The sequence below is a fragment of the Prunus avium genome, chromosome 3, assembly GCF_965620075.1.
Source record: "Prunus avium chromosome 3, drPruAviu1.hap1.1, whole genome shotgun sequence".
NCBI lineage: Eukaryota > Viridiplantae > Streptophyta > Magnoliopsida > Rosales > Rosaceae > Prunus > Prunus avium.
In genome coordinates, this window is record NC_142286.1 from 25,047,929 (window position 1) to 25,073,283 (window position 25,355).

The window sequence follows — 25,355 nt, forward strand, 5'->3', positions numbered from 1 at the left end:
TAACTCGACTTGAAAAGGAGAGTTTCTGCTTTTTTTATTCTTTTTACCTACAACAACCGATTTATCCGGTAATTAACTCAACGGTGTGGATAACTCCACATCACCAACTATTCATCCAATGGCTTATAACAGTGGGCGCATCCATGCGCCACGCCCACCGTAGAATTTTCCTGGTTTCCACAACACACAAACTGTAGTATATGAGATTTGAACCCCCTCGAAAAGGCGGCTAGAGCCGACGTTCTTATTTCCTTACAAAAAATCAGTGTTCTCTGAAATCTCTCTCTTCCACAAATGTCTTCTCAAATCCTCTATGTCTTCCTCAACACTTGGACCATACTAATCATAGCAATCCTCAGCTCAAACTCAGTTTCAGGCACCACAGAGTTCATCTTCAACACCAACTTCAACTCCACCAGCCTCAGTCTCTATGGAAACGCCACAATCCAATCCTCCATTCTCAGCCTCACAAATGACACCACCACCTTCTCTTTGGGACGCGCCTTGTACCCTAAAAAAATCCCCACAAAACCCTCCAACTCTTCAAGTTCAACCCCGCTTCCCTTCTCAACCTCTTTCATTTTCTCCCTTGCACCCTTCAAAAACCTCCTTCCTGGCCATGGTTTTGCCTTTGTCTTCTTACCCTTGCCGGGTCTAGCCGGTGCAAGCTCAGCTCAGCATTTGGGTGCTTTCAACTTCACCAATAATGGTGACCCCAATAACCATATTTTTGGTGTTGAATTTGATGTGTTCAAAAACCAGGAATTCCAGGATCCTGATGATAACCATGTTGGTGTGGACTTGAACTCACTTACATCTAATGCTTCATACACTGCAGGGTATTGGAGTGGTGAGTTTGATGAGGATTTCAATGAGTTGAAGCTTAACAATGGGGTTAATTATCAAGTCTGGATTGATTTTTTGGATTCAAAAATTAATGTCACCATGGCTCTTGCTGGTGTGACAAAGCCTAGGAAGCCGTTGATAAGCAAGGTTGTGGATCTTTCTGGGGTTCTTTTGGATGAAATGTATGTGGGGTTTTGTGGAACAACTGGAGCATTGGTTGAGAGCCATAGGATATTGGCTTGGAGTTTTAGTAATTCAAATTTTTCGATTGGTGACGGTTTGGTGACTCAGAATTTGCCTTCGTTTGTGGCTTCAGGGGACTCTGCTTTTGGATCAAAAGGGTTCATTGTGGGGGTTAGTGCTGGGGGTGTGCTGGTTGTTTGGTGTGTGGTCTTGGTGTATGTGATTTTGGTGAGGAGGAAGGGGAAAAAAGGGGAGGAGATGGAGGAAATTGAAGATTGGGAAATGCATTATTGGCCTCACCGGATTGATTACGAAGAGATTAGAAAAGCAACGGAGGGATTTGCAGAGAAAAATGTGATTGGGATTGGAGGGAATGGGAAGGTCTATAAAGGGCTTTTAGCAGGAGTAGAAGTTGCAGTTAAAAGAATTTCACATGAGAGTGAACATGGGTTGAAAGAGTTCTTGGCTGAGGTTTCAAGCTTGGGAAGATTGAAGCATAGGAATTTGGTAGGATTGAGAGGTTGGTGTAAAAAAGAGAAGGGTAGCCTGATCTTGGTTTATGATTACATGGAAAATGGGAGCTTGGACAAGAGGCTGTTTGAGAGCAATATGTTGAGTTGGGAAGAGAGAATTAAGGTATTGAAGGATGTGGCTTCTGGGATATTGTATTTGCATGAGGGTTGGGAATCTAAGGTTTTGCATAGAGACATCAAGGCAAGCAACGTGCTACTTGACAAGGATATGAATGCAAGGTTGGGGGATTTCGGATTGGCTCGAATGCACCAACATGGGGAAATGACCGCCACCACTCAAGTCGTTGGGACCGCAGGGTACATGGCACCAGAAGTGGTTCGAACCGGGCGAGCCTCACCACAGGTTGATGTATTTGGTTTTGGGATACTAGTACTGGAGGTGGTGTGTGGCCGCAGACCTATTGAAACCGGGCAGCCAGGCTTGGTTGATTGGGTTTGGAGGCTAATGGAGAGGAGTAAATTGGCCTTTGCTCTTGATGAGAGGCTGAAGACTAAAGGTGGATATAGCATTGAGGAAGTTGAGAGATTGCTTCATTTGGGTTTGCTTTGTGCATATCCTGAAGCTCATGGAAGGCCAACAATGAGGCAAGTTATGAAGGTGCTTGAAGGGGCAAGTGATGCCATTGATGATCAATCTGAAGGGGAAGGGATGAATGTAAATTTGCTGCACAAAATTAGAACAACTCCAATGTGGTCTGCTTATCGCTGGAACATGGGAGGACAGGGACACCCTACATTTGAAGACATGAAAAATTCTTCTTCATCATCTTTGTCTGGATCAGATATAATTAGAGTTGGTAGATGATTGGTTGCAGTTCATGAATCATAATGATTGTTTGATTTGTTTGTTCTGCTTTTGTGTGCTCCGACAAACATTAGGACTATTCATACTCTTTTAATACAAATCATTTGTTCATTTTTGTGCTCAAGTGGTTTTAGGACATGTTATAGCAGATTTGAGTTCATATTATTTCTATGAACATACAACACAAAGGGTAAAAATGCAGTTTTCATAACCACCTCAAACACAGCTCTCTGAAATGTTCTCTGAAAAGAAAGAGAAAAAAAGAAAAAGAAAAAGAAGAATTGAGAAACGAAGAATATACATGCAAAGTGTCTTTCTAAATCCACGACCTTGAGCAGTTGCACAACAGTAAGTGTGGGAGCGATTTTCGTCCCACAGGAATATTCGTCTGAGATTCCTCCTTCCTCTTCGTCGTCTCTTTCTCCTAGCAAAATAAATCGAAATAAGAGGACCACACTCGGGGGGTGTTGGCCAAAGGCCCCCGATGCCTAAGTTAGTTTAATTGATTCGTAGAGAAACAATAGCTAAAAAGGGTACGGAGAAGTGTGTATGGTGTGAACCGGGTGGCCGGAGCCGTGTGTGAGAGAGAAAGAATTATGGTGGCTAGGGTTTGTGAGAGGGAATTTCTGCAGAGTTTCAGATAGGGTTTTAGACGTATCTCAACCCTTGTGCGTAGCCATCTATTTATAGGGGCCTCGGAGGCTAGGGTTTCAGAAGAATAATTCCACATATGGAAATGAATTATTCTTCCCTGATTTGGTGAGATTGGTGTAATTAGGGATTTGATTCAAATCAAATCCCTAATTAAGGCAAGAATCAAATAAATCTCAATTAAATCAGGTGACTCCCAATTAAATTGAGTAACTCCCAATTAGGTCAAATAATTCCCAAATTGATTGGCTTAATTATTTGACCTAGGATCTGAGATATTTTGCTTCCACAAATGCCCCTCAGCTTCTGCATGGCGCGTGGTGGCATGTAAGAGATGTGGATTGATTGTTGGGCTATCCAGCTGTAATTGGGCTTCCTTCTGTGACTTGATCTCCTGAGTGGAGGAGGTATTTGACTTGCTAATTTTCTGAAATTGGGTTTCCAGTTGGAATGGGCTTTTGATTGTTCTTGAAGTTGGGTTCCCAATAGGAATGGGCTTGCGATTCCTTCTTGACCTAGGATGCCCAACCTGTATAAATGTAGGGCTTCTCTTCACTCTTCTTCACATCGCAAACTTAACTTCTATGCTTTCTAGCTTGAGAGAGATCTTGGAGAATTTGTACTGCTTGTCGAAGAGAGGAGTTGCCATGCATCCAAGGTAAGTCGAGCACGTATATTTTTTCTTCATCTTCTCTTTTTCATGGCGAGGACCAGCTGGTTGTCGTCGTGACTGGCAGCAACAGACGGTAGGAGCGCAGTGGCCACTGGTGGCTGCTGAGCGAGTATCAGGAGGAAGTTGGTGGTCTGCCCCCTGCCTAGGATATTGAGAGATGGAAGCAGAATGGTCCAGACTCGATGATCTACTGGCTAGGCAGGAGGAGTGTTCTGCCAGACCCCCCCTAAAAAAGGAAGGTTGATGTCAAGTCTTCAAGAAATGAAGCTGCGACTTCACGGGCGAAGGATGTGTCTCTGTTGAGGAAGAAGCCAAGGATCCTTTATGCTGAGAAGACTTAAGAAAGAGCTATTCCCCTGTCATCAACAAGGTTTAAACATCTTGTTGGTGCAGATAACAAGACGATTGGCGATATACGCAATATTCGGGATGTTCTACTTAAGTCTCCTACATACAAGCTTGGAGATTGTGATCTGCTCCGTGAAGTGGTTCACTCACGAACTAGTTCACCTGCTGAGAGGCAAAGAGATGCTGATATTCCTCTCCAAGGTTTGAGTCATCTGCACCAGTGAAAGGATGGAGATCGAACTGGGAGGTCTTCTCATTCACCTAACCATCACGATCCAGTTGTTGAGTCACGAGCAGTCAAGCGTGGAGTTAAGTCATCTGCCTGGGCGAAATGTTCTTCTGCAACATTAGCAGCTGATCCCAAGGTGGATAAGTCCAGCCCTGCAGGGGATGCATACGTGTTTGATCTGCTGAAGATGAACTTTCTGTCAAGCCCGTCCACTTGTGCTGAACTGGTTAATCACATCCGTCAGGCCGGCGATCTTGACACCTTCTTGAGTTAAAGGGAAGTGACATTTCATCTGCTTAAAAAAGGATTAGTTTTTACTGCTGAGACTATCCGGAACTCATCTGTTATTGCCCTCTCTACTGCTCAGCTCAGTGAGTTGGAGAAGAAGAATGTTGAACTGGCTAGCAAGCTTTTTGCTGAGTAGACCCGTTATGAGAAGAAGACGTCTAATTTGAGGGCGATGATATCTGAACTGAAAAGCTCCCTTGCTGAGAAGGATTCTGAGCTTAGCTCTTTTGCTACTGACTTGGGTAGTCGAAAAGATGCATTCTTCTGTCTCGAGCGCAAGAATGCTGATAACTCCCTCAGCTACGACAAGCTTCTGGCCAGACTTCGCGCCCACCACAAGTTTATAGAGAAATCCAAGTTTGAAGCTACCAAAGACGCGTACAAGTTGGGCTACTTGTACTGCACAAATGGGACTGCTCCCTTCTATGCAATTGAATATGAAGACATCGAGGTGTTTTGCCCTGACTTGTTCCTTGTGCAAAGTGAGCAGGTTAACGCTGTGAACATGGAAGGAACTGAAGAGCAGGCGGCAGAAGATGCGGTAGCTGAAGAAGATGGAGCAGAGGTGGACTTAGATGATGAGATGGTGGCAGATGTCACGGAGCAAGCAGGTGGAGCTGCTGAAGGCATGGTTGGTCAGGTGGATGCTGAAGAGGCTGCATATCAGGGGTCTCCTGCTGGTGCCTTAGAGTAGATGAAGATTCTTTATTTCTTTTCAACTTTTGTAGTCTACTTTCTTGTTTAAAATAATTGGTCACCATCTTCTTTTGTTGAACTTGGCCGGTTGGTCTGTTTGACCATCTCCCGACATGTTCTGCATATCTCGTAGGATGTTCTCATTTAAGAAGTTGACAAGTGCTAGGGTCCCCCTTGAGGGACTCTCGGCATGTTCTGCATATCTCGTATGATATTTTCCCTTAGAAAGTTGACAAGTGCTAGGGTCCTCTTTGAGGGACTCCGGGCATGTTCTGCATATCCCGTAGGATGTTTTCACTTAGGAAATTGACAAGTGCCAAGGTCCCCATTGAGGGACTCCGGGCATGTTCTGCATATCCCGTAAGATGTTTTGGTCGTCGCACTGCGTTTTCCAAAGGACACTGCTTATGGGCAACTGCATGACTATCCTGCCCCCCTTAGGAAACAGATAGGAACTTGGATACTTCCATCAGGAAGCTTGGAGACCTCCCTTAGGAAATTCCTAGCACACCCTGCGTCTCCCTGAGGACGCTTCTTTGTTGGTTGCGTTTCCCGTAGGACGCTTCTGGTCATCGCCCTGCATCTCTCTTAGGACGCTCCTTATGGGCAACTTTTTTTTTCTTCTTTTCTTTTGGTGGGCATTTGAGACACTATGAAACTTCCAACAATTGCTTCTCTTCTCCAGAAATGTGCGGTGCTCAGCTATCTGCTTGGAACTGAGCAGATAGGAGGAAGCGTCACAGATAATATCTTCGAAGATGGTAAGCATTCCATTGTCGTGGAATTTCCTTTCCATCGATGGTGTCGAGTGTGTAGCTTCCTCTGCCCCTAAACCGGCTGATGACATAAGGACCCTCCTAGTTATGGTTCATCTTTTTTGACCTTTGTCTTGGTGCAGTGATGAAAGCCTTTCTTAGCACAAGATCGCTTGGTTGAAATTATCTTATCTTAGCTCTTTTGTTGTAGTAGGATTTCAACTGCTGCTGATAGGAGGCGACTCGGATAATGGTATTCTCGTGCTCGCCCTCAAGTAAGTCAAGGTTGAGCCTTATTTGCTCGGAGTTCTGATCAACACTGCCCACCTCAAAGCTTATGGAGGGGACAGTGATGTGAGGAGGGATAATTGCTTATGCCCCATAGGCGAGGGAGAATGGAGTTTCGCTAGTCGGTTTTCGTTTGGTGGTGCGATAAGCCCATAGTACTCAAGGGAGCTCATCTACCCATTTCCCCTTGGCGCCTTCTAACCTATTCTTTAGGCAATCCAATATGATTTTGTTGGATGCCTCGGGGTGGACAGGTGTTGCTTGATCTTGTATTTTGCAAAGAAGGCGATGATCTGCTTGCCGATGAATTGTGAGTCATTGTCGGTAACCAGCGATTGCGGGCAGCCAAACCAACATATGATATTTCTTTAAATAAATCGTTCCACGTCAGCTTCTTTGGTAGATGCTAGAGCTTCGGCCTCGATCCATTTAGTAAAGTAGTCAGTGGCGACGATCATCATGTCTTTCTTGGCGGGCGCTGGTGGCAAGGGACCTACTATGTTAATGGCCCGTTACATGAATGGCCATGAACTGTTCTGCGGATGGTTAACTTCGGTAGGCAGGTTAGAAACCGGTTTGTACCGCTGGCACTAATCACATTTCTTGACATATTCGGTGAAGTCGTTGCTCATGGTATGCCAGAAATAGCCTATGTTTAGAGCATTCTAGGAGAGTGACATACCCCTAGAGTGGTTGCCACAGTTGCCATCATGAATTTTGCAGAGAAGCTCAAGTGTTTGAGGGTATTTTATGCAGGTGAGATGAGGGCCGGAGTATGATCTGCGAATGAGCCTGTTGCCTTGCATGTAGTATCTCGTGGCCTTCTATCGAACATTCCTAGCTTCGGACCTTCTCACCTATTTATAGGGGCCTCGAAGGCTAGGGTTTCAGAAGAATAATTCCACAGCTGGAAATGAATTATTCTTCCCTAATTTGGCGAGATTGGTGTAATTAGGGATTTGATTATCAAATCTCTAATTAAGGCAAGAATCAAATAAATCCCAATTAAATCAGGTAACTCCCAATTAAATTGAGTAACTCCCAATTAGGTCAAATAATTCCCAAATTGATTGGCTTAATTATTTGACCTTGGATCTGAGATATTTTGCTTCCACAGTAAGCATTCAGTTAAAAGAAGAAAAAAAAAAAACAGCAAGCATTGGGGTAAAATTAAATTGAGGTTCTGTTGATGGGTTAAGGTTCAACTTAGGGAATTTTTTTTAATTAGGGTTTCAATTTCAGTGAAATGGGATAGATAGGTAAATTATGGTTCCAATTTGGGGGAAAGAAAGCTGGATTGGTTGTTATTTTGGGGTCGAAATCAAGTTTCATTAATAGAAAGCCAAAGACAATTACATCATAGAGAAACTCAAAAAATAAAAAAATGCAATTGAAAATGCTCTAGAAGATGTTTTAATTTTTTTTTACTTTTTTATATGGGGTTGTTTTAGAAGATACTTGTACTCAAATTGATGCTTTTACCACTTAAATTGACAAAATGTGACCGAAGAGCTGAATTCATGAATGAGATACTTTTCTTTTTCTTTTTCCCACAATTAGGAAGGGGAGGGGGGAAACTCACTCACATGTACCATGTGGGTTTGAACCCATGATCACTTGAGAGCAAACCAAAAGTCTGGACCAATCTAACTAACACCCCATTGATAGCATGAATGAGAGACTTAAAAGACCAAAATGATAGAAAAATTAGTTGCATAATCAAAATGAAACTCGGGAATAAGTTTACGAACAATTATGGTTGAAAACCCCTAGCAAGGGTACTAGACACTAGTTAGCTTTTCTTAGGTGCCACTCATTGCATATCCTTACACAAATAAATCCTCAAGTAACAATCACCATTGATGGAAACCTGAGTCTCAACATTGCCTTGGCCAAACAAATAAAAATGCCAACTCGACGCGCATTTCTTCTAATATGGTTTCAAAGAGTCATTGAACAACAAGCACCAGTGGTCTAGTGGTAGAATAGTACCCTGCCACGGTACAGACCCGGGTTCGATTCCCGGCTGGTGCAGTTGTCTTTTACCAACCTTTTTTTTTCCCGACATTGTGACTGAAACCAGAAACAGCAGAGGTTTCTTGTTTTTGTTCCATTTTACATAGAAACCATAACCAAACACGGGATCCTTCTCTCCCGAGGTAAGCTCAGAGGTAAGCTTCCAAACCAAAACTGTGTTCCATGGTACAAATCTTTTGAATTAGACAACATTCTGAATCTGGAACTTATGTGGGTCGTCACTGTTTATCTGTCAATAGGCTGATTGCATGTAGCAGTTTATGCGTTGCTTGCTTTCCTTAGTTCAATGATTTCTGTGAAACCGCTTTCATTGTGTTGGCAAAAGGGTTGATGGCTGCTGCAAATGCTGGCTCATTTGGAACTTGGGTTTTACAAGTACAGTAGAAGGGGATGGAATTTTCTGTTCTTCTATATAAGAAATAGGTTCCCTTTTTATTTTATTTATTTATTATTATTTATAAATCTTTTACGTTTATACTGTAAGAGAAAGAAGACAAAATGAAACCATGTAGTAGAGGGAGAACATGGTTTAGGGTCAATTTAATTATGAAACAATTTTAATTTTTTGTGATATAACTGGAACTCTTGGTTTTTCTGACATAACTGTGTAAAAGGACTGCTTAATCTTTTGCTGTGTATACTTTTTTGTAAGAAAACAGAGCAAATATCACCAAGGTTGGGAATCTTCCCTCCACTTTTGCAGAGTTTATCGTAGACTTTTTTATTTAATTAATTGTCAATTATTGTTGATTAACTTCTGTACAATTATCTGAAAAGATGGGCATTTCAGTATAGTGTTCTACACATATTTAGTCTTGCCCCCGTAGTGTCTGTTAAACTTTTCGAGGTTATCTTTTTGGCTATGGTTGTACACTTCCTCAAGTGCTCAACCAAATGGGATAAGTTCTAACAATACGATTTAAGTATAGATTCAGAGTTCCTATCAATTCATCCATCAGCCATCCATTACTTCATTTGTAAGTGTTTTTCAATTGTCTCTCACTGGCAATGCAGGACTTTTACCTTGGAATGTATGGTACTTTTAAGTCTTTGTGGTAAATATATTTCATCGGTGAAAGAGGGAGAGCGAACGGGGTTTCCAGCCATATAGGTGCATTTAAGAAATCCAAGGCATAAATTAAAAGTAAGTCTCTTATTGTTATCAGCTGTTAAGAGTAGTTGGTAATTTATTTCTTTTGACTTTGATAATCTTCTGAATTCTTGTTCTGCTAGGTTTGTGCTTATTTGCTTAATTTTCCATAACTTGTCCCACCCTAGCCAGTTAAAATATAATTGGTATATGTGTTTTTTTTGTTGAGCAGACCTTGTAGTGTTTCCAGCCATTTAAGTGCATTTAAGAAATCCAAGACATTGTGTTTAGGGTTTATGGATACTAGGAGGCAGCCAGTTTGATTCAAACATTGCAGTGACTATAATTTTTTCTATTAACCACCATATGAGACTTTTTACCCTGAGGAGACCTGATACTGTTGAGGACTTTCATGCTTTTGGTCAGCAATTGAAGTTAGTGAACCCTGAATACTTTGAAAACATAATTCTTATAGGAAAAGTGTCCTCTGGAATTGAGTAATTGACCCTCTGTGATCAAAATCAGGTCTTTTCATTTTATACATTGGATAATGTCAAATACCTACCGTGGTTGGCGAAAGAGCGTGAAGGAAGGAATATGGGTTGATGTTTAATTAAGTTTATAGGAAGATATCAATTTGTGAATCTTAACTCAATTTGTTAACTATGTTAAGCTGGTGTATGCATAGTCCTTTGTGGTTGGAACAATCAACAAGCAAGAGGCAGACTACATTGCAAACCTTATGAGAATAAATGCATTTATTTCTTGTATGTAGTTTTGTGTAGTTCCTCAGTCTTGCAAGCTAATCTGATTCTCGAAAGAGTTATTGGAAAATTGGTTACTTTCCAGAAACTGTATGTCGAAACTTAATTGTGGGCTCATGCTACTGGCTGGACATGGATGGTGGATTGGCTCTTATTTTGTACTAACTTCACAACTATCCAATCATGGTGCACAACTAACATCTTAGAACAACTGCAAATGGTGCAGAACCCTTCCCCATGGCTCATTGGCAAGTAACCAAATTGTATTTTAATTGTTGCAACTTCCTTCATCATTCATGACTGTAATTAAGTATTACTTTTCAGCATTCTAGGGATTTTTTAAAGGTTTCTTTAAAATAAAAAATAAAAATCTGAAAAGAACGTCGGTTTATCTTCAAGGGATTATTTGATTAACTTATATTTTTTTTACGCATAGTTACAAGTAGAACATGATTAGTCTGTCATCAACTCATAAACACTCCCATCATCTTGTAAATTTTGTGTTGTCTTCACAGTCAGTTTTTCGATCGATACCTTCATTCTATCCTAACTCTTCCCCTTGAAGATGAGTCTTTCCAATCCATTGAATTATTATTCTTTGATCACTTTCGTGTAAATTTATGTATCTTTTCATGCGTAACATTGTTTATTGATGATGCATTTGTCCTTGGTTTCCGTCTCCTTGCTAAATTCTCATAAACAGATTATCAGCACAAGATACTTTTCCATTTAATGTTGGGTATGATTTCTCATTGTTCAAGTAGTGATATCCTTTATATACTCAAATAATGTTCTCTTTGGCTTGGGATTTTCAATAACAGATCTTCTTTTGGTTTTTGAGTATGAAATGGCCTTATAAAATCGGCTTGCAAAGGAAGGGTGCCTGATGACAGATAACCTAATCTTTTGAAGTCTCTTTTTAATGTCAGGATGCTAGTTATTGGCATTTTGTGACAAAAAAAATATTGAAAACTGAATGATGACAACAAGGGAATCACTCTTCAACTAATATGTTCGACGTCTTTTGAAAATAAGCACGTCGTCTTCAAAAACACTGCTAAAACATCGGGGAGACAGAGACGGTGAGTGCGAGTGGTAATTAGGACAAAGCATGTTGTAGAATTTTTTCCACAGTTTATCTTCCCATTTCATATGGCTTAAAAATAACATCGAGAGACACAGAAGGAGGCTGGCAAAGGGGAATTACTATAAAGCATGGTTGCAAAATTTTTGTGTTATTTTCACTTCCCCTTTCGCATGACGTTTCAATTTGGGTTCTGTTCTATGTTTCCAAGGCTTAGCTTTGTTATGGAATAAAACCATTCGCAACTTGCACGCCAAGAACATTAGTCTAGTGCTGCTTATCTTATTTTATTTCCCATGCAATTTTTTTTATGATTTCATAAAACAACTTGTTGAAAGCGTCTCTTAAAAATAATGAGTAGATGGCATGCATTTTTTAATGGATAATTTGTAAAAAAAAAAGGTAAGTTTAATTCAATGGCCTACTCTTAATCAGGTAGCATCTAGAGAACGTTAGCATATCCTCCTGCTCCAATAGATTGAGTTGGATATGCTACAAAAATTGTAGCATAAGTTTTTTTCGTAATGAAATTAAAGAAATAATCATAAAAAAATGACAAACTGTGTGGTCCATTTTCTGTAATTGCCATGTAAATGAAGTTAAAGACAAAGCCTGTCTGATATTTTGTGTTCTGAGAGTGAGAGGTATGCTTTATAATGATTTTAATATCAATAAAATGGGGGCATTATAACTTCTTCTTCACCATCATCATCATCAGTCCTTATTGAATAGATATCAGAGTGGACCTCAATAATATTCTCTGCTCTGTTCCACTTGCTTAGCATCAAGTTTTATAAGTTTATTAAGCTAGTGGTGCCTGTCAATTTGTAGCTATCTTTTCATTTGGCTTTCAAGTGCTAACATATAATAAACGTTGTTATTTTAAATATCAAGTAGTGGTGTTTGATCTATTCCTACATTTGCACTTTTTCCTCTTCATTATCTTGTGTCACTGATCAATAACTTATTTAAATCACTTCTTATCTTTGTACCAGCAGGCTTCCATGGACTATATACAGCTATGTCTTTTCTGGTATCTCGATTCGAAATTCGGCATTCGGGATCAACTCGCCGGTAACAAATCAGACCGTGCCAATGCCGTGGTTCGTGTCCTCTACCATGGTTTGCATACTTATGCACCCAAAAACCTTCTGTTAGAAAGACATGAAAGGTTTTTTTGAATATCAAACCAGGGTAAATAAAGAGTTAGGGAGAAGAATAGTAAAGGCATGATCTTTATAATTCATGTCTATCCTCAACTGATGCTTAGATTTTGTGGATCTTATGATATGGCCAGTAAAACAAATCTTTAAATCTAATTTAAGGTTTTCCTTTTTTGGGATTTTCTCTGCTATATATTATTTCATGAGCAAATCCCATGCTGTATTTGTGATGTGAGTGTTAAGGATATGTTATTTTATTTCATCTATGAATCTAGCTATGATCATCTTTTTGAAGCTGCAAGTAGGCTTTAGCTTTGTGTGTGTCCCATGGGAAGGCACAGCACAGGAGACAAAGTATCTGTTTCTTTCAAAAGGGAAAAGTTGTTCTCCAAGCTGTAAAAGTGCTAAAAGACCTTGACTTCATTGTTTTTTAATAGCTAAATAGTTAATTTGACAAGTTGAATAAAAACTAATCTGTGAATTGTCATAGGAAGGCACTTTGGATAAGTATCTGTTTATTTTTCTGATTATATGATCTTTTGGATGAGTATCTGTTCAGTCCGTTGTCATCTTTGTTTCTTTTAACATTTCATATATTATTAATCGACATCAAAGTTCTCTTTTCCTACAAGTTGATGAAAGTTGTTTCTACGCACTTTTTACCAGCATGAAAGATAATATACTCAAAATTTTAAGACAACTGATCTAATTTTGCATCGTAGAGATTTGTTTCCATCGTTTGAACGCATATCATCTTTTAACTGGTATATTGTCATCTTTCATCGCTTAGATGCAAATTGACAATGGTTGATTAGCGTGCGCTTCACAGTAAGTTCCACACCAATCAACGGTTCACAAAATCACACCTGGGTGTGATATTTGTGATTTTGTAAACTTGTTTGAAGAGAAAGATATTAAAAGGGGGAATCTATGTACCACCCAGTTTTTGCAATGAAGCCAAGAAGATTATTATTTACATTCCATCAACTGACAACGACAGAAATGGTTTTACCTAATGGAGAAAACTCAGATGAAGGAGAGGCCTTGGCTGATACGCGCCACATAAGATTCCCATTTGAGAAATATGCCAAAACAGATGGAGGGGCCTTGGCTGTTACCATCAATCCTAATCAAGATCACAACCTACCAACAAGATATTATGAACAATTTAATAATTAAACTTTATTTCTTTTGTACGCTGTTTCCAACAACATTTTCCCATTGTTTTTTCAAACGTCTCATTGTCTTGAAATAAAAAATAAAAAAATCTTGGTCTCTTGAAATTGAGGTGAAAGTGAAATTCACTACTAAACCAACACTCGTTTTCACAAAACTCTTGAAGTTTTTGAAAATTACACTAACATCCCTTAAAATGTTTTCATAAAATCCTTCCTTTCTGATGGGTGGAGAGTTGAGGACCTTAATCCGATGTCTCGCTTTGGGCCCTTGTGATGGTAAATAACATTATTTTAATACAAATTATAGGGTGCAACCTTTGATATTTTAATCATACTTTAAGATTGTATTTGGATAGCCTAAAACTTTAGCTTAAGTGGCATTGAGAGGAATCAACTAGTTCTTGCTATAGGTACTTATCTTCTCAATCTATTAATAAAGAAAAGGTGGCATCGCAATGCTTTCATAAATCATTTAAATATGGTGTGTTTTTTCCTCAATTCATACTGAAAAGTATTCAAACTGCTATTTTATGTTTTAATTATTCATTTACATTTGATACTGACAATTAAATTAATAAACAATTTGAAGGGACGGGTAGCTCAAGTGGTTAAGAGAGTTACTCTTGCACTCAAGGTCATGTATTTGGATCCCCCTCCCCCAATATTGCTTGTATCAAGAAAAACAATTTATTAAGAGAGTAGGGGATTGCTCCTAGAGCCGTTTTCACTTTGAGGGGGGAGGAAGCCACTGTTCTTCATCTCCTCTTCCTCCCTCCCTCCCTCTCTTCTCCCCTCATTTTCAGAGACAAAAAGTTTTCCATATTTATCTTCATTTTGTTATGATTTTCCTCCAACCATCATAGGCGGCTGCATCTCAGCGTCAAATCTCCACCTGCGTTTCGGCGTCGGATCTCCACCACTATCTTTTTTGCGGTTTTTTTATGTTCGGAATAAGTCACAAAGACTCTTTGGGTTCTTTGTGTAGTTTTCACCTCTCATTTTGTGAGAGCTTTTCATCTCTCCTTTGCGATAGTTTTATTTATATTGTTATGGCTCAGTTTTTTCAAACTTTATCTGTTTTTGATTATTATGAGTTTGCAATCTTAATTGGGATGCCTAAGCCAGAGTTTCTTTGATATTGTGTGATCGTTTGTGGAGGCGGACCAGATTGTCTTAATTTTGATGTTAGACGTCTCTATTATTGTAATGGGCCTTTGTGACTAGTTTGTATTGGCCCTTTGTGGCTAGTGGCTTTTTTGACTGAATTATGAATGGAATCCTAGAATTTCTCAACAAAAAGAAAAAGAAAAAAGAGAGTATATGGTTTTAATTTAGAACCTTCCAATATTTGAACAAGAAATACCACTATAGTAAAACGGTATATTTGAACAAGAAATACCACTATAGTAAAACGGTTAAGTTTTTCTTAAATTTAGAGGCTCGTGATCCTTAGTGGGTAACAATGTAATTAAACTCAATACCAACATTTGGTCTATAGTGGTTATGTTGGTATTGAGTTTAAGCAACATTTGGTCTATAGTTTTTCTACATATCCAAATGTTGCTTAATTACTTGTACTGTTGATCATTTGGTCTAATATCACCTTGTCTACATTTTATTTGAGGAAGTCTTCAGTTCAAATATCATGAACAACAATTATTAAATTTAAATAAGAAAAACTCACTTGAGTTTAGTTGGATTGCAATTATAATGAAATTGATTGTTTGCCTAAAAACTGATGATTTCATATAAAAAAAAAACTTATGCAAATGACAAAATTAACTTCAATGAATGTATGTGCAATCAAATCTCGAAGGTTAACTTTGTCATTTGGAGAAATTTTGTATATATATAAAATCATCAATCTTTGGATAAAGAAAATCAATGTAAAGGAAATTTTGTAAAAACAATTTAAAAACCTCAAGGGGTGTTTGTGTAATATCTGAAACCTCAAGGATTTTTGTGCAAAAAAAAAAAAAAAACTTCAGGGAGTATTAGCGTAAATAACTGACATAATAGAATGCTTGAGGGTTGATTGTGTAGTAAGCGAGTAACAAGTTTGGTAGTTTTGGTTTGACCTTTTTTTTTTTCTTTGTGGCTTGTAAGCCCTTGACAACAAATTTTTGTTGTTGTAATAAGCTCCAATTTCAGTTATATATATATTTGTCCAATAACCTCGGCATTATGATTTGTGACAAGAAGCTTCTTTTTGTACCTACTTCTTAAATTTCAGGTATAGTTTTGGTCAATATATAATTTGGTATATTATGATGATGGGAAACCACTCAAAATTCAACCACATTTTGACCCAATGAAATCGGCCTGTGGAAGGAGAAGGATTTTCTGATACCTAACTTGAATTTGTACCCACTTTTCTGTTCACAATACTTCTTGTTTAATAAAATCTGTAATTACAATGCTACCCTTGCACCAAATCATTGCAGATGAGAACATAATTAATTATATTAACTTCTTGGCACGGCAGATGACAGTGTTGGCCAACATGGCAATTATCAACGTTGGTGGACCTCACCGCGTGCACAATAGTCAAAACAAACATAAAAAAATGTATTTTAAAAAATTTAGTTTGTTTTGAGCAGAATTTCAATGCTTCAATTATTAAGAAAAGGTGACTTTATGAGGTTTAAGAAATCATACTAAAAACCTATGAGGTTTCAAATCGTTTTCACAAAACCCAATTCGTTAGTTTTTAGTTTAAAAATTGATTATGCTAGATTTTTTCTTTTTTCATATAACAAAATTAACTTCTAATATTAGACCTCACGAGTGTATGTACAATCTAGTTTCTATCGTTAAACTAGTTATTTGGAGAAAATTTGTTGATGACGTTAGTAAGTTTTGGACAAAAAATTAATGGTAAGAGCTTTATTAAAACAGTTTGAAACCTCGAAGAATGTTAATGTCGTTTTTTATTCTTTTTTGTTTATTGATATAAGTGATAATTTAAACTAAATTAAATTAATTTTATTACAAAAAGACTAATTTGGGTGCATAAAGTTGAGTTCACTATCTTAATTAACTAGCCTAGGTCAGATCTGCATGATTTTTGAACCTTAAGAACTATCAGTGTAAATAACTCGAGAAATAGGTAGTGTACCCTTTTATTTTAATTTTAAAAAAATGCTAATTATCATTATACCACCCTGTAAAAGGTTGCACAATCATGGAATATGGGGACAAACTCACAACAACTCTGGACAGATAGTGGGTCCCATTTAGAATTGGATAAGCCTGTGGCCATCAAATCCTTAGAAAAAGCCACGTGTATTTTGTGCATTATTGTGCCCACTGACCGCGGGCAGATTTTAACCTCAGTGGTCCCCACCACACAGCAGCTCCAAAGATTAGGATAAAGCTTACCATAATCACGATAAAAACACACTATTATTATAATTACTGAAAAATAAAAAAAATAAAAAAAATAGGAAAAGTGCAATAAATAGAATATTCGGATAACACTCGAGCTCAATTGCTTCAACGTTATTGGTCAATGCGGACGTGGACCTTAGCTGTACAAACCCGAAATACACCGAATACTTCACCCCACAGACGTAAGCAACACGAAGATGTTATGTTCGCGCGCCTTGTTAGTCCACGTAGGACACGTGGGCCCCAACCATAGACCTATAAATTAGACCACAGATTTCCCAACCATTCAAGACCACGTGCATTACCATTACCTAGGTTTTTTGACACAAAGAACAAAGTGAAGGAGAGAGAGAGAGGAGAGGGAGATTCTAAAAATAGAATATGGCCGGAGCAATGGCTAGAATTCAGGTGACGCGCCGGAGCTCCGACGATATTTTGGAATTTCCAGGCAGCGCTGCAAGTCTCGCCGACATGGTTTTGGGTTTCTTCGAGCAAGTCGAGGTGTCGCCGGAGAATATTACCTCTGGCTCCGATGAGGATGAGGAGAATTCTTTCAGTGTGGAAGAGAATAAGGCATTTTGGGAAGAACAAGACCAACTTCTCCAGGTGAATTTTTAATTTTAAAAAAAAAACTAATTGTCAAAACCCATTAATTTCATAAGTACTTTGCAAATATTGGCATTTTATTTATTTATTTAATGTATATATGGTATTTGGAATTGCAGGCAACATTGTGCAAGAGCAGTGGCATTGAGACCAAAATTCGGCAGGCCACCAAGGAGGCGTTACGTGACATAAACTCGTCGGCCGCAGAATATTGCGTGTGCTCGAAGCCTGTGTTTGGCGGTTGCCGGAGTTGTTTGCGCAACGAATTATGCAATCGGCTTATAGATTTTGGGTACAATTGTGTCATTTGCAAGTCCAAATGGAGAAGCTCAACAAGTACCCCAGCAGGTACATTCAATTTTCAATTTAATTTGAACTTTTCAAATTTTTATTTTTATACAAGCTGTAGTGTAAACTATTCTAAATTAATCTAATTAACCGGATTCGAACTTTGGTGTAAGGGCACATACTCACCGCCTTGCCGGAGTTATAAAAGAACTTCTTATGTGGGTGTGGGACACAATGCAGAATTTTTTTATGTGCTTGTTTCGGGGACTAAAATTGGTTTTTGATTAATTAACAGGAGAGCATACTTATTTGGAAGTGCTGGACACAAGTTCAAAGAGAGGGGAGATTAGGGTGGTGATTGAGCTGAATTTCCGAGCTGAGTTTGAGATGGCCAGAGCCAGCGAAAACTACAACAGATTAATCAGCTGGCTGCCCGAAGTGTTTGTTGGGAAAGCCGAAAGACTAAGAGCCTTGATCAAGATTCTCTGCTGCGCAGCCAAAAAATGTATGAAGGAGAAGAAAATGCACTTGGGGCCATGGAGGAAGCACAAGTACATGCAAGCCAAGTGGTTCGGGACGTTCGAGCGGTCCACGCCGGGGTCCTTGCCGGTCAGATTTGCAAACGGACCGCCCAAGCCGAAGGCTTCCATGCTGACCTTTGATTTGCTGGAGGCCATGCCTGGCTTGCATTGCACTGCAGTTGAAGTTGTGTGATATGATGAAGGAAAAAGTTTTGCACGCGGTTTTGGTTTTAGGCCTCTCTTAGGCTTTAGCCAATTGTAACAAATTATATATCTATATGCATGTGTAAAAAGATGCGAGGTACTAAAAGTATATAGGTAGAGAGGTTAATTGCTGTTGAGTTTTTTTCGAAAGGTGTGGTGGTTCAAAAACTTCAAATGATCCCTTCCCTTTGTTTAACTCAGTTAGCCTGTATTGTAATGAAATTTTTATTTCCTATTTGTTTTACCACATCAAACCTCATGTTTTTGTGTTTTGTATTTATTTATTTTATATAAGCAATGTTGAAGAAAAGGAGCCAAAACATGAGGTTGAAGCATTTCACAAAGCTTGCATTTCAAAGAGGGATGGAGTCATGAAATAATTTTATTGGGGGTCACTTTGAACAATAAAATGAGATGAAATAAGTTATTTTCGAGAGTGATTCTCTCCAGATAGTTTCAGCTCTTCGGCTGACTCAGGTCATTAGGGAAGTTTTTAACCATGTTCACCACACTGCTAATGAGATAGTTCCCTGTACAATCTTTGTCTTTGTACAAGGGCGAAATCAAGAATTTTTAGATTGATGCGTTATCTAAAAATTTTAGCTTAAAATCTAACTAATTTTTTTTTTGTAATAATCTCAAAATTGAGATTTTGTTGTGATTAATGTTACAAAAAATCATATAAGGAGAATAATATTTCTAGGAATTTTATGAAGTTGGTTTGGTGTGAAAATAATTAAATTAAGTGAGTTTAATATCAATTTGGACTAAAATGCCAGAATGTTAAAGTTTAAAATTTATAAATTTTTCAATGGATGTTCAAGAAATTGAAGTGAAAATATGATTTTTTGGACTGGAAAATCGAGCTGGATATGACAAACACATTCACATTTCTAGTAGTAACACCTTCCGAGTCAGAAGGACTGAAGCCCACCACTCACAAGTTAAGGCTTGCAAGAGAAATCAGTACAAACCAACCCTTTGATTTCAAAATTCGATATCACCTCTGGTACACTTAAACTATATGACAAAATTATACCATTACACCTTCCTCGGTCTTTGTCTATGATGAGGTCCATTTCCTCACAGAAGGCAACCAACTACTCGTCTCCAGAGCCAACCGCTTTACCACTCTCACATAGCTAACCAAAGGTTTTGTCTCTCTATCAGAGCAAACCAAATTATCTGATACCAAACTGTCACGCCATAAATTCTCAATCAAAAATAATCCTCGAGTTATTACAAGCAAACCAATCCGGCACGTATAGCTCGGAACCTTCAACAAAAGTAGAAGATTTTTATTTTTATTTTCTTTTTTCTTACTACAAGACAATCTGTTCCGAACCCATAATGTCAGTATTAACAACACTCCTAAATCAAATATTACATTCCGCCTAATAAATTGAAAGTATAAACATATTACATAATCTGCTCCCCAGGGCTTGTTACACAAAACAAAAGTCTTTACAAAACACACCACACTCAAGCCACTTTATCTACACAACAACAACTGAGCCTCTTGCTCCAAACCTGCTCAAGGGTTCCCTATTACCTGCAAGTTCCCCTGCACCGTCAAATAGTGTACTGGGTTCACCACACACAAACCCAATAAGCTTTTACAGCTCGTATGAGTAAATCACATAAGTATAAACATGTAATTTCTCACGTAAAATTCAACAACATGCACTTTCATTAGCACCACACAATCATTGTGTTACCAAAGTACTCATGACAATCAAGTCATCCCAAACACTTACACACTCTACGATTATACCCCACGAAAGATCGTAGTTCCACAAAGCCACACGCACTACACCTACAAAGGATAATAGTTTTACACATCACACTACACTAATAAAGGATGAAAGTTCCACACAGCACACTACACCCACAAAGGATAACAACAGTTCCACACAATAACAACATCACAAATATATATATGAATAACAAACACAAGCAAATAAACTATGAATAACAAACACACAAAACAACATCCACAAATCCATGTAGTAGTAAATATCACAACTTGTCTTTAATTCACAATCCGAAAGTTTTACTCACTTCTTCTCCAAGCTGCACAATATCACTAAGCTCAACGAATATCAACGGTTGCAAACCATACCGAGCAACTCTGGCTCAAACAAACCTCAATGAGAAACTCAAACTTCAACAAAAGCTAAGTGAAGTTTGCAACTCAACTGCGAAACAAATCCAATAATGATTGAGCTCCTAGCTAAACTCAACTCATCATGCACTAGCACATAAACCATGGTACATGTCTCTCGAGACACGCCTCGCTGTGACTCACTAAAGTCACCGACAACTCCCGAAAATGTCATGACCAACACATTGTCAATCTTATCCTCAACCTTGCGCAATTAAAGATTCATCGCACAAATAACGAAAATACCCTTCGAACCAACCCGCGGTCGAAAGCGATCAATTTCCGTCCACAACAGTCCAAAATTGTGACATACACAACATTGTCGACGTCAAAACAACATAAACGACACCAATTGTCCAAAAAGTCACTCTTTGGGTCCCAGAGGTCCAACCGACACTCCATAAACTAGCCTCAGACCCACAACCTCAGCTTTCAAATCCAAAATCACCAATGAACTCTAAATAGTCCCGACATCACAACCGTCTAAATTTGGGCCCGATCCAACTGTCAAATCATCCTAGATCGCACGATCACACATGATCGTTCACCTTATACTTTGAAACACAATAATGTAAGATCGGAACGTCTAATGTTCGATCTGTTTAAACCTACAAAGTGTACAAACTTGGAGGTGATCCAATGGTCCGATCATGTCCATTACAATTATCCAGAATTACCAGGGTTCCGGTCCTCGGTCAAACAATGGAATATCGCAAATTTGGGCACACCATAGAGCTCAGCACCTTGAGGACCACAACTTGATCTAAAAACATTATCACCATCGCATCGCCACTGACGGTGGGTATGAATAGTAAATTTCAGCGACGAAAAAAACTTAGAATCCCCTGTCAAGAACTATGCCAGCAGAAGTCGATCAAAGTTGAGGGTTTTTCCTTGCGAGGAATGAACTTCATGGCGTCGCCACGCCTTGCACTTTGGTCTGATGGCCGTGATTCTTGTTGGGTTAGGCTTGTGAGGTGCTAGGCTTCCAATCTGGGTAGGTGGTGTCAATCACCTTTGTTAGAATTTGCCACAGAAGTCAAGGGAAATCCCAATTTTGAGGTTATTATAATAGATATATAACGACTAGTATAATAAGAATTGGCATCTACAAAATAAGCTTCTGTTGGTCTCTTTTCCTGTTAGGTATTCTTTTCGCCAAATGTCGTGATAGGCGTGCTCGGAAGAATATGGCAGCTGCTAGACCGACACCAATGCCCCGATTGTGTTTTTTTTTTTGGCTCACGCAGATACTATTTCAATATTCAACAAAATTGAAAGTTGAATCAGGTTGACAAGAATCCAGTCCAGCCCTGTATTGGGCTCAACTCCTGGATTCCTTCTGATTCGTGGATTCTGCTTTATAGGCGTGCCACTGTTGGATATAAGACCAGTCCAACAGACCTGGTATGAATGAATGTGATGGGTATTTTGTGAAGTTTGCACCTTCTTTTTGGACCTTTGCTCAAGCCATTGTGCTCCAAGTGGGGTACTGGCCTGGATTGGTTCTTTTCTATGCCCCAGTTAAGAGGACTTCAATATTCTTTCTCTCATGTATGTGTCAGTCCTGATTGGTGCGAGCAACACCTATCCAAGCAAGGGAAATGCTTTATCTTTTTCCGGGAATGCAGAAGACGGCCCAGCGAAATTTGGTTTCACTCTCTCGGCTGCGACCTTCCTTGGTTCACAGACGGAGGCCTGCATCAAGCTCCGAGCCAATGGAGGGAACTAACCAATTTTCGGTCTCGGCTTCATGCGGAAATGAGCCTTTCTTGCCTGGTCAGCAGGGACCTTTTCTTTGGAGGGGTCCTGAATGATAAAAGGTGCAGCCACGGAGTAGAAGCCTATAATCCTCAGTTTGTGAGCTGGCAGTTTGGGTTTGTCCAGCCTATTCCTGAACTGAGATACAGTTCTGCGAACAAAGGCAGCTCCTGGCGTAACTTGGCTCTGGGGCCTGAAGCGATAAAATTAATAAGATCTTGGAAGGGCCGAGTCAACAGGGCCAGAGTTCCCCCGTACACTCCCTCTTCGCTTTGCACCTCGAGCTTCCACGAATTCTGGGAAGGGAGATTGTTTTCTTGGCTCCCTGAACCTACCAAACTTTTTCACACTTCTGCATTTCAGGGTTGCCCTTTTGCCCGGGAAATGACGAGTGAAGAAGAAAAATCTATGAGGAGGAGGCTGCTGCATCTCCAGAGTGCAGCAATAATAGGTAAACGTCTGAGACTTGTACTTCCTTTTTCAATCGATTTGTCAATTTCTAACAATCTGGATTGTTTTTGGTGATTGACAGAGATGGCTCAGGGCTCATCTCCCATTCCAGAAAGTACCGGTAAGCTCTTGATTCTGTTTATTCTTTTGGCTTCTTTTTCTTATATGGGTTGTTTTCCCGTATCGCAGCTCGGGCTGACATCACCCCTCCTGGCGATGTTGCCTTGGACGAAAGAGTGGAAGGACCCTCTGCCTCTTCCCCTTTCTCTCACCCTCCTGGCCTTGGTCTGTCAGGCGTAGATAAGGGAAAGGCCCCTCTGGAAGAGGAAGAAGAAGAAGAAGAAGAAGAAGACGAAGGTGACTTGCCCCTTCAGAGAAAGCGAAGAGCTCCACCCTCGCCGGGCCTTGAGAACGTTAATCTTGAAGGAGGTACAAATCTTCCCCTTTTTAAATCGTTCTTGCCCTTGATAAGTGGGTTTTTATGCCGAGAATAAAATTGTTTATTTCTGGTCCCAGGCGCTGGCGAAAAAAGGGCAAGAATGGATTCTTCTTCCAGTGAAGGAGAGGAGCCGGAACTGGATTCCATGCCGGCACCTCAGGTTCTATTCTTGATTTCGCTCATATTTTCCTTGATTTTCTTCAATACTTCTCTGAGATTGTTGTTTGTGATTGCAGCGCCCAGGCAAGGAGAATGTTTCGGGACCTGTTCTAGATGATGGGCGCCCCCGAAAAATTCACTTGAAAGTGAGAACCATTAAGCTTGAAGAAGGGGTTGAGCTTCCTCCTTATGAACCGCTAGTAGCTCTAGACTCAGCCATGATCAATACGAGCCGCCCTGCTTTTCCAAATATTGGAGCATCTAGTGTTTTCGGGCCTCGATCTAGACGCGCCACCAATCTTACAAGTGCAGAGGGCAGGAAGGTCCTTCTGACCCTGAGCAAGCCGGATGTGGTGCTTGCTAATGCTGTGCAGGTGCTTAAGGCTCTGTGGAATCTGATTCGGGCTCCGACTTTTGACCCAATGGTGGATCATGATACTCTCTCGAAGATTCAGCCTCTTCTTTGTCAGATTGCTGAAGTGAAGCCACATATTGCCCCTGCGTGCAATCATTTGGAACGATGGCTGAGCAAAACACTGAAGCACATCTGCGTAATCAAAAGTGTCCTTCCTTCTGTGAGAGATCCTGAAGAGATTTTGGAAGATCATTGTGATCGGAAAGAAGGATTTGCAGAGGCTGTCGAGGCAGCGGAAGGTATTCTGGATAGTCTTGAGGCGCTGGAGAAGGAGGAGGTTACTCTGAAAGGGGAAATTTCCGCTGATCTCAAATTGAAGGCAGAGTTGGAAGCTAAGATGGCGGATATTCGGGCTCAAATTGCGGCCAGTGAACTTGTTGTTCAAGACTTGACCTCTCGCACCTTTCGGGCCAGATTGGCCAGCAAGAAATTGACCTCTGCACGGCGGGCCCTCGATTTGGACATGGACAACCTATCCGACCTAATTTCCACTATTCTAGAATTTATTGCTTAAATTTCAGTTATTTTGATTTTCATTTGGCTTGTAGACACTTATTACGGTTTGAACCGTGCCATGGTATTTCCTTCCCTCTATCATGTTTCTAGACAGTTATCTCCGCTTAACCATTAATTGGCTCTATAATTATGTCTTTAGAAAAATTGAGTTCCAGATTTTGTACCAATATTCATTTTTAAGGAATAAAAGTAACTAAATCTGAGAAGCCCTTCCAAAGCTGTTTTTTGGGCCCACCCTCATAAAGTGGGCTTTTTGTCCGTTATGCGTCGTGTCCTTAAGCATGACTTCATTGAGTGTCGCGTCTTGATAGCAATCATGTCCTTTTCTTTTCGGGCACGTGTCATCATGATGAGGACTTGTCAGGTGGCTGAATCGAAAGGTCGCGTCGAGTTTTAAATATCTGACATAAGGCTTCCCCGTTTCCTCTCGCCTTTCCACTTCCTATCTTTTCAAGGTCGAGTCAAAAAGGTCGCATTTTTCTTGAGCACAAGATCTCGACTTCCTCCTTTCTTTCAAACTTTTGAATCCCTGTGTGGTCTTAGTATTGAAAAAAATGGCGCCTAAGAAGTCCTCGACCTCTGCCCCTGACATTTCTTCTTCCGGAACCGCCTCTACTGGATCTGCGTTCCTTACCCGGGCGGGAGTGAAAGATTTTGCCGCCGTTTTTGATGGCTGGGTTGAAAGATTTGCTGCTGGCCGTGCCCAGTTCCTGCTATGCAAAGATGCCATCAGTTTTGCTAACGATCACTGTATATTAGGCCCTCGATATTTTGATCAGAAATTTGATCAACTTTGGAACTACGAGGTGCACCCTGTTCGTGCTCCGATTC

General features: G+C 39.8%; 3 protein-coding genes, 1 long non-coding RNA gene and 1 other non-coding gene across 9 annotated transcripts; all 5 read left to right on the top strand.

Annotated features, from left to right (window-relative positions):
* The first annotated feature begins 233 nt into the window (after positions 1–233).
* LOC110766992 (putative L-type lectin-domain containing receptor kinase VII.2) lies at positions 234–2,426 on the top strand. The gene has a single exon (XM_021970414.2). It carries the CDS (start codon positions 295–297, stop codon positions 2,365–2,367), a length of 2,073 nt encoding a protein of 690 aa, XP_021826106.1. The 5' UTR covers positions 234–294; the 3' UTR covers positions 2,368–2,426.
* Positions 2,427–8,258: 5,832 nt separating this feature from the next.
* On the top strand, positions 8,259–8,329 carry TRNAG-GCC (transfer RNA glycine (anticodon GCC)). Its single transcript has one exon. It is a non-coding gene; the product is annotated as a tRNA-Gly (tRNA).
* On the top strand, positions 8,327–12,624 carry LOC110766981 (uncharacterized). 5 transcript variants are annotated; one of them, XR_015834355.1, is made up of 5 exons: positions 8,327–8,466; positions 8,572–8,755; positions 9,347–9,476; positions 11,116–11,268; positions 12,269–12,624. It is a non-coding gene; the product is annotated as an uncharacterized LOC110766981 (long non-coding RNA). The 5 variants fall into 5 exon arrangements; XR_002528238.2 differs by lacking the exon at positions 11,116–11,268 and having other exon boundaries at positions 12,266–12,624; XR_015834358.1 differs by lacking the exon at positions 11,116–11,268.
* A 4,671-nt stretch (positions 12,625–17,295) lies between these two features.
* Positions 17,296–18,890, top strand: LOC110766979 (uncharacterized). The gene is made up of 3 exons (XM_021970405.2): positions 17,296–17,607; positions 17,727–17,955; positions 18,191–18,890. The coding sequence occupies exons 1-3, from the start codon at positions 17,383–17,385 to the stop codon at positions 18,607–18,609; spliced, it is 873 nt and encodes a 290-aa protein (XP_021826097.1). The 5' UTR covers positions 17,296–17,382; the 3' UTR covers positions 18,610–18,890.
* Positions 18,891–22,213: 3,323 nt separating this feature from the next.
* Positions 22,214–24,618, top strand: LOC148295784 (uncharacterized). The gene is made up of 3 exons (XM_088250131.1): positions 22,214–23,424; positions 23,512–23,594; positions 23,671–24,618. The coding sequence occupies exons 2-3, from the start codon at positions 23,535–23,537 to the stop codon at positions 24,520–24,522; spliced, it is 912 nt and encodes a 303-aa protein (XP_088106257.1). The 5' UTR covers positions 22,214–23,424; positions 23,512–23,534; the 3' UTR covers positions 24,523–24,618.
* The last annotated feature ends 737 nt before the right edge of the window (positions 24,619–25,355 follow it).

Coding starts and splice junctions, on each gene's coding strand:
- LOC110766992 (XM_021970414.2), top strand. CDS start 295: ATGTCTTCTCAAATCCTCTATGTCTTCCTCAACACTTGGACCATACTA.
- LOC110766979 (XM_021970405.2), top strand. CDS start 17,383: ATGGCCGGAGCAATGGCTAGAATTCAGGTGACGCGCCGGAGCTCCGAC. Junction 17,608..17,726: donor AACAAGACCAACTTCTCCAG/GTGAATTTTTAA, acceptor TTGGAATTGCAG/GCAACATTGTGCAAGAGCAG. Junction 17,956..18,190: donor CTCAACAAGTACCCCAGCAG/GTACATTCAATT, acceptor ATTAATTAACAG/GAGAGCATACTTATTTGGAA.
- LOC148295784 (XM_088250131.1), top strand. CDS start 23,535: ATGGATTCTTCTTCCAGTGAAGGAGAGGAGCCGGAACTGGATTCCATG. Junction 23,595..23,670: donor ATTCCATGCCGGCACCTCAG/GTTCTATTCTTG, acceptor TTGTGATTGCAG/CGCCCAGGCAAGGAGAATGT.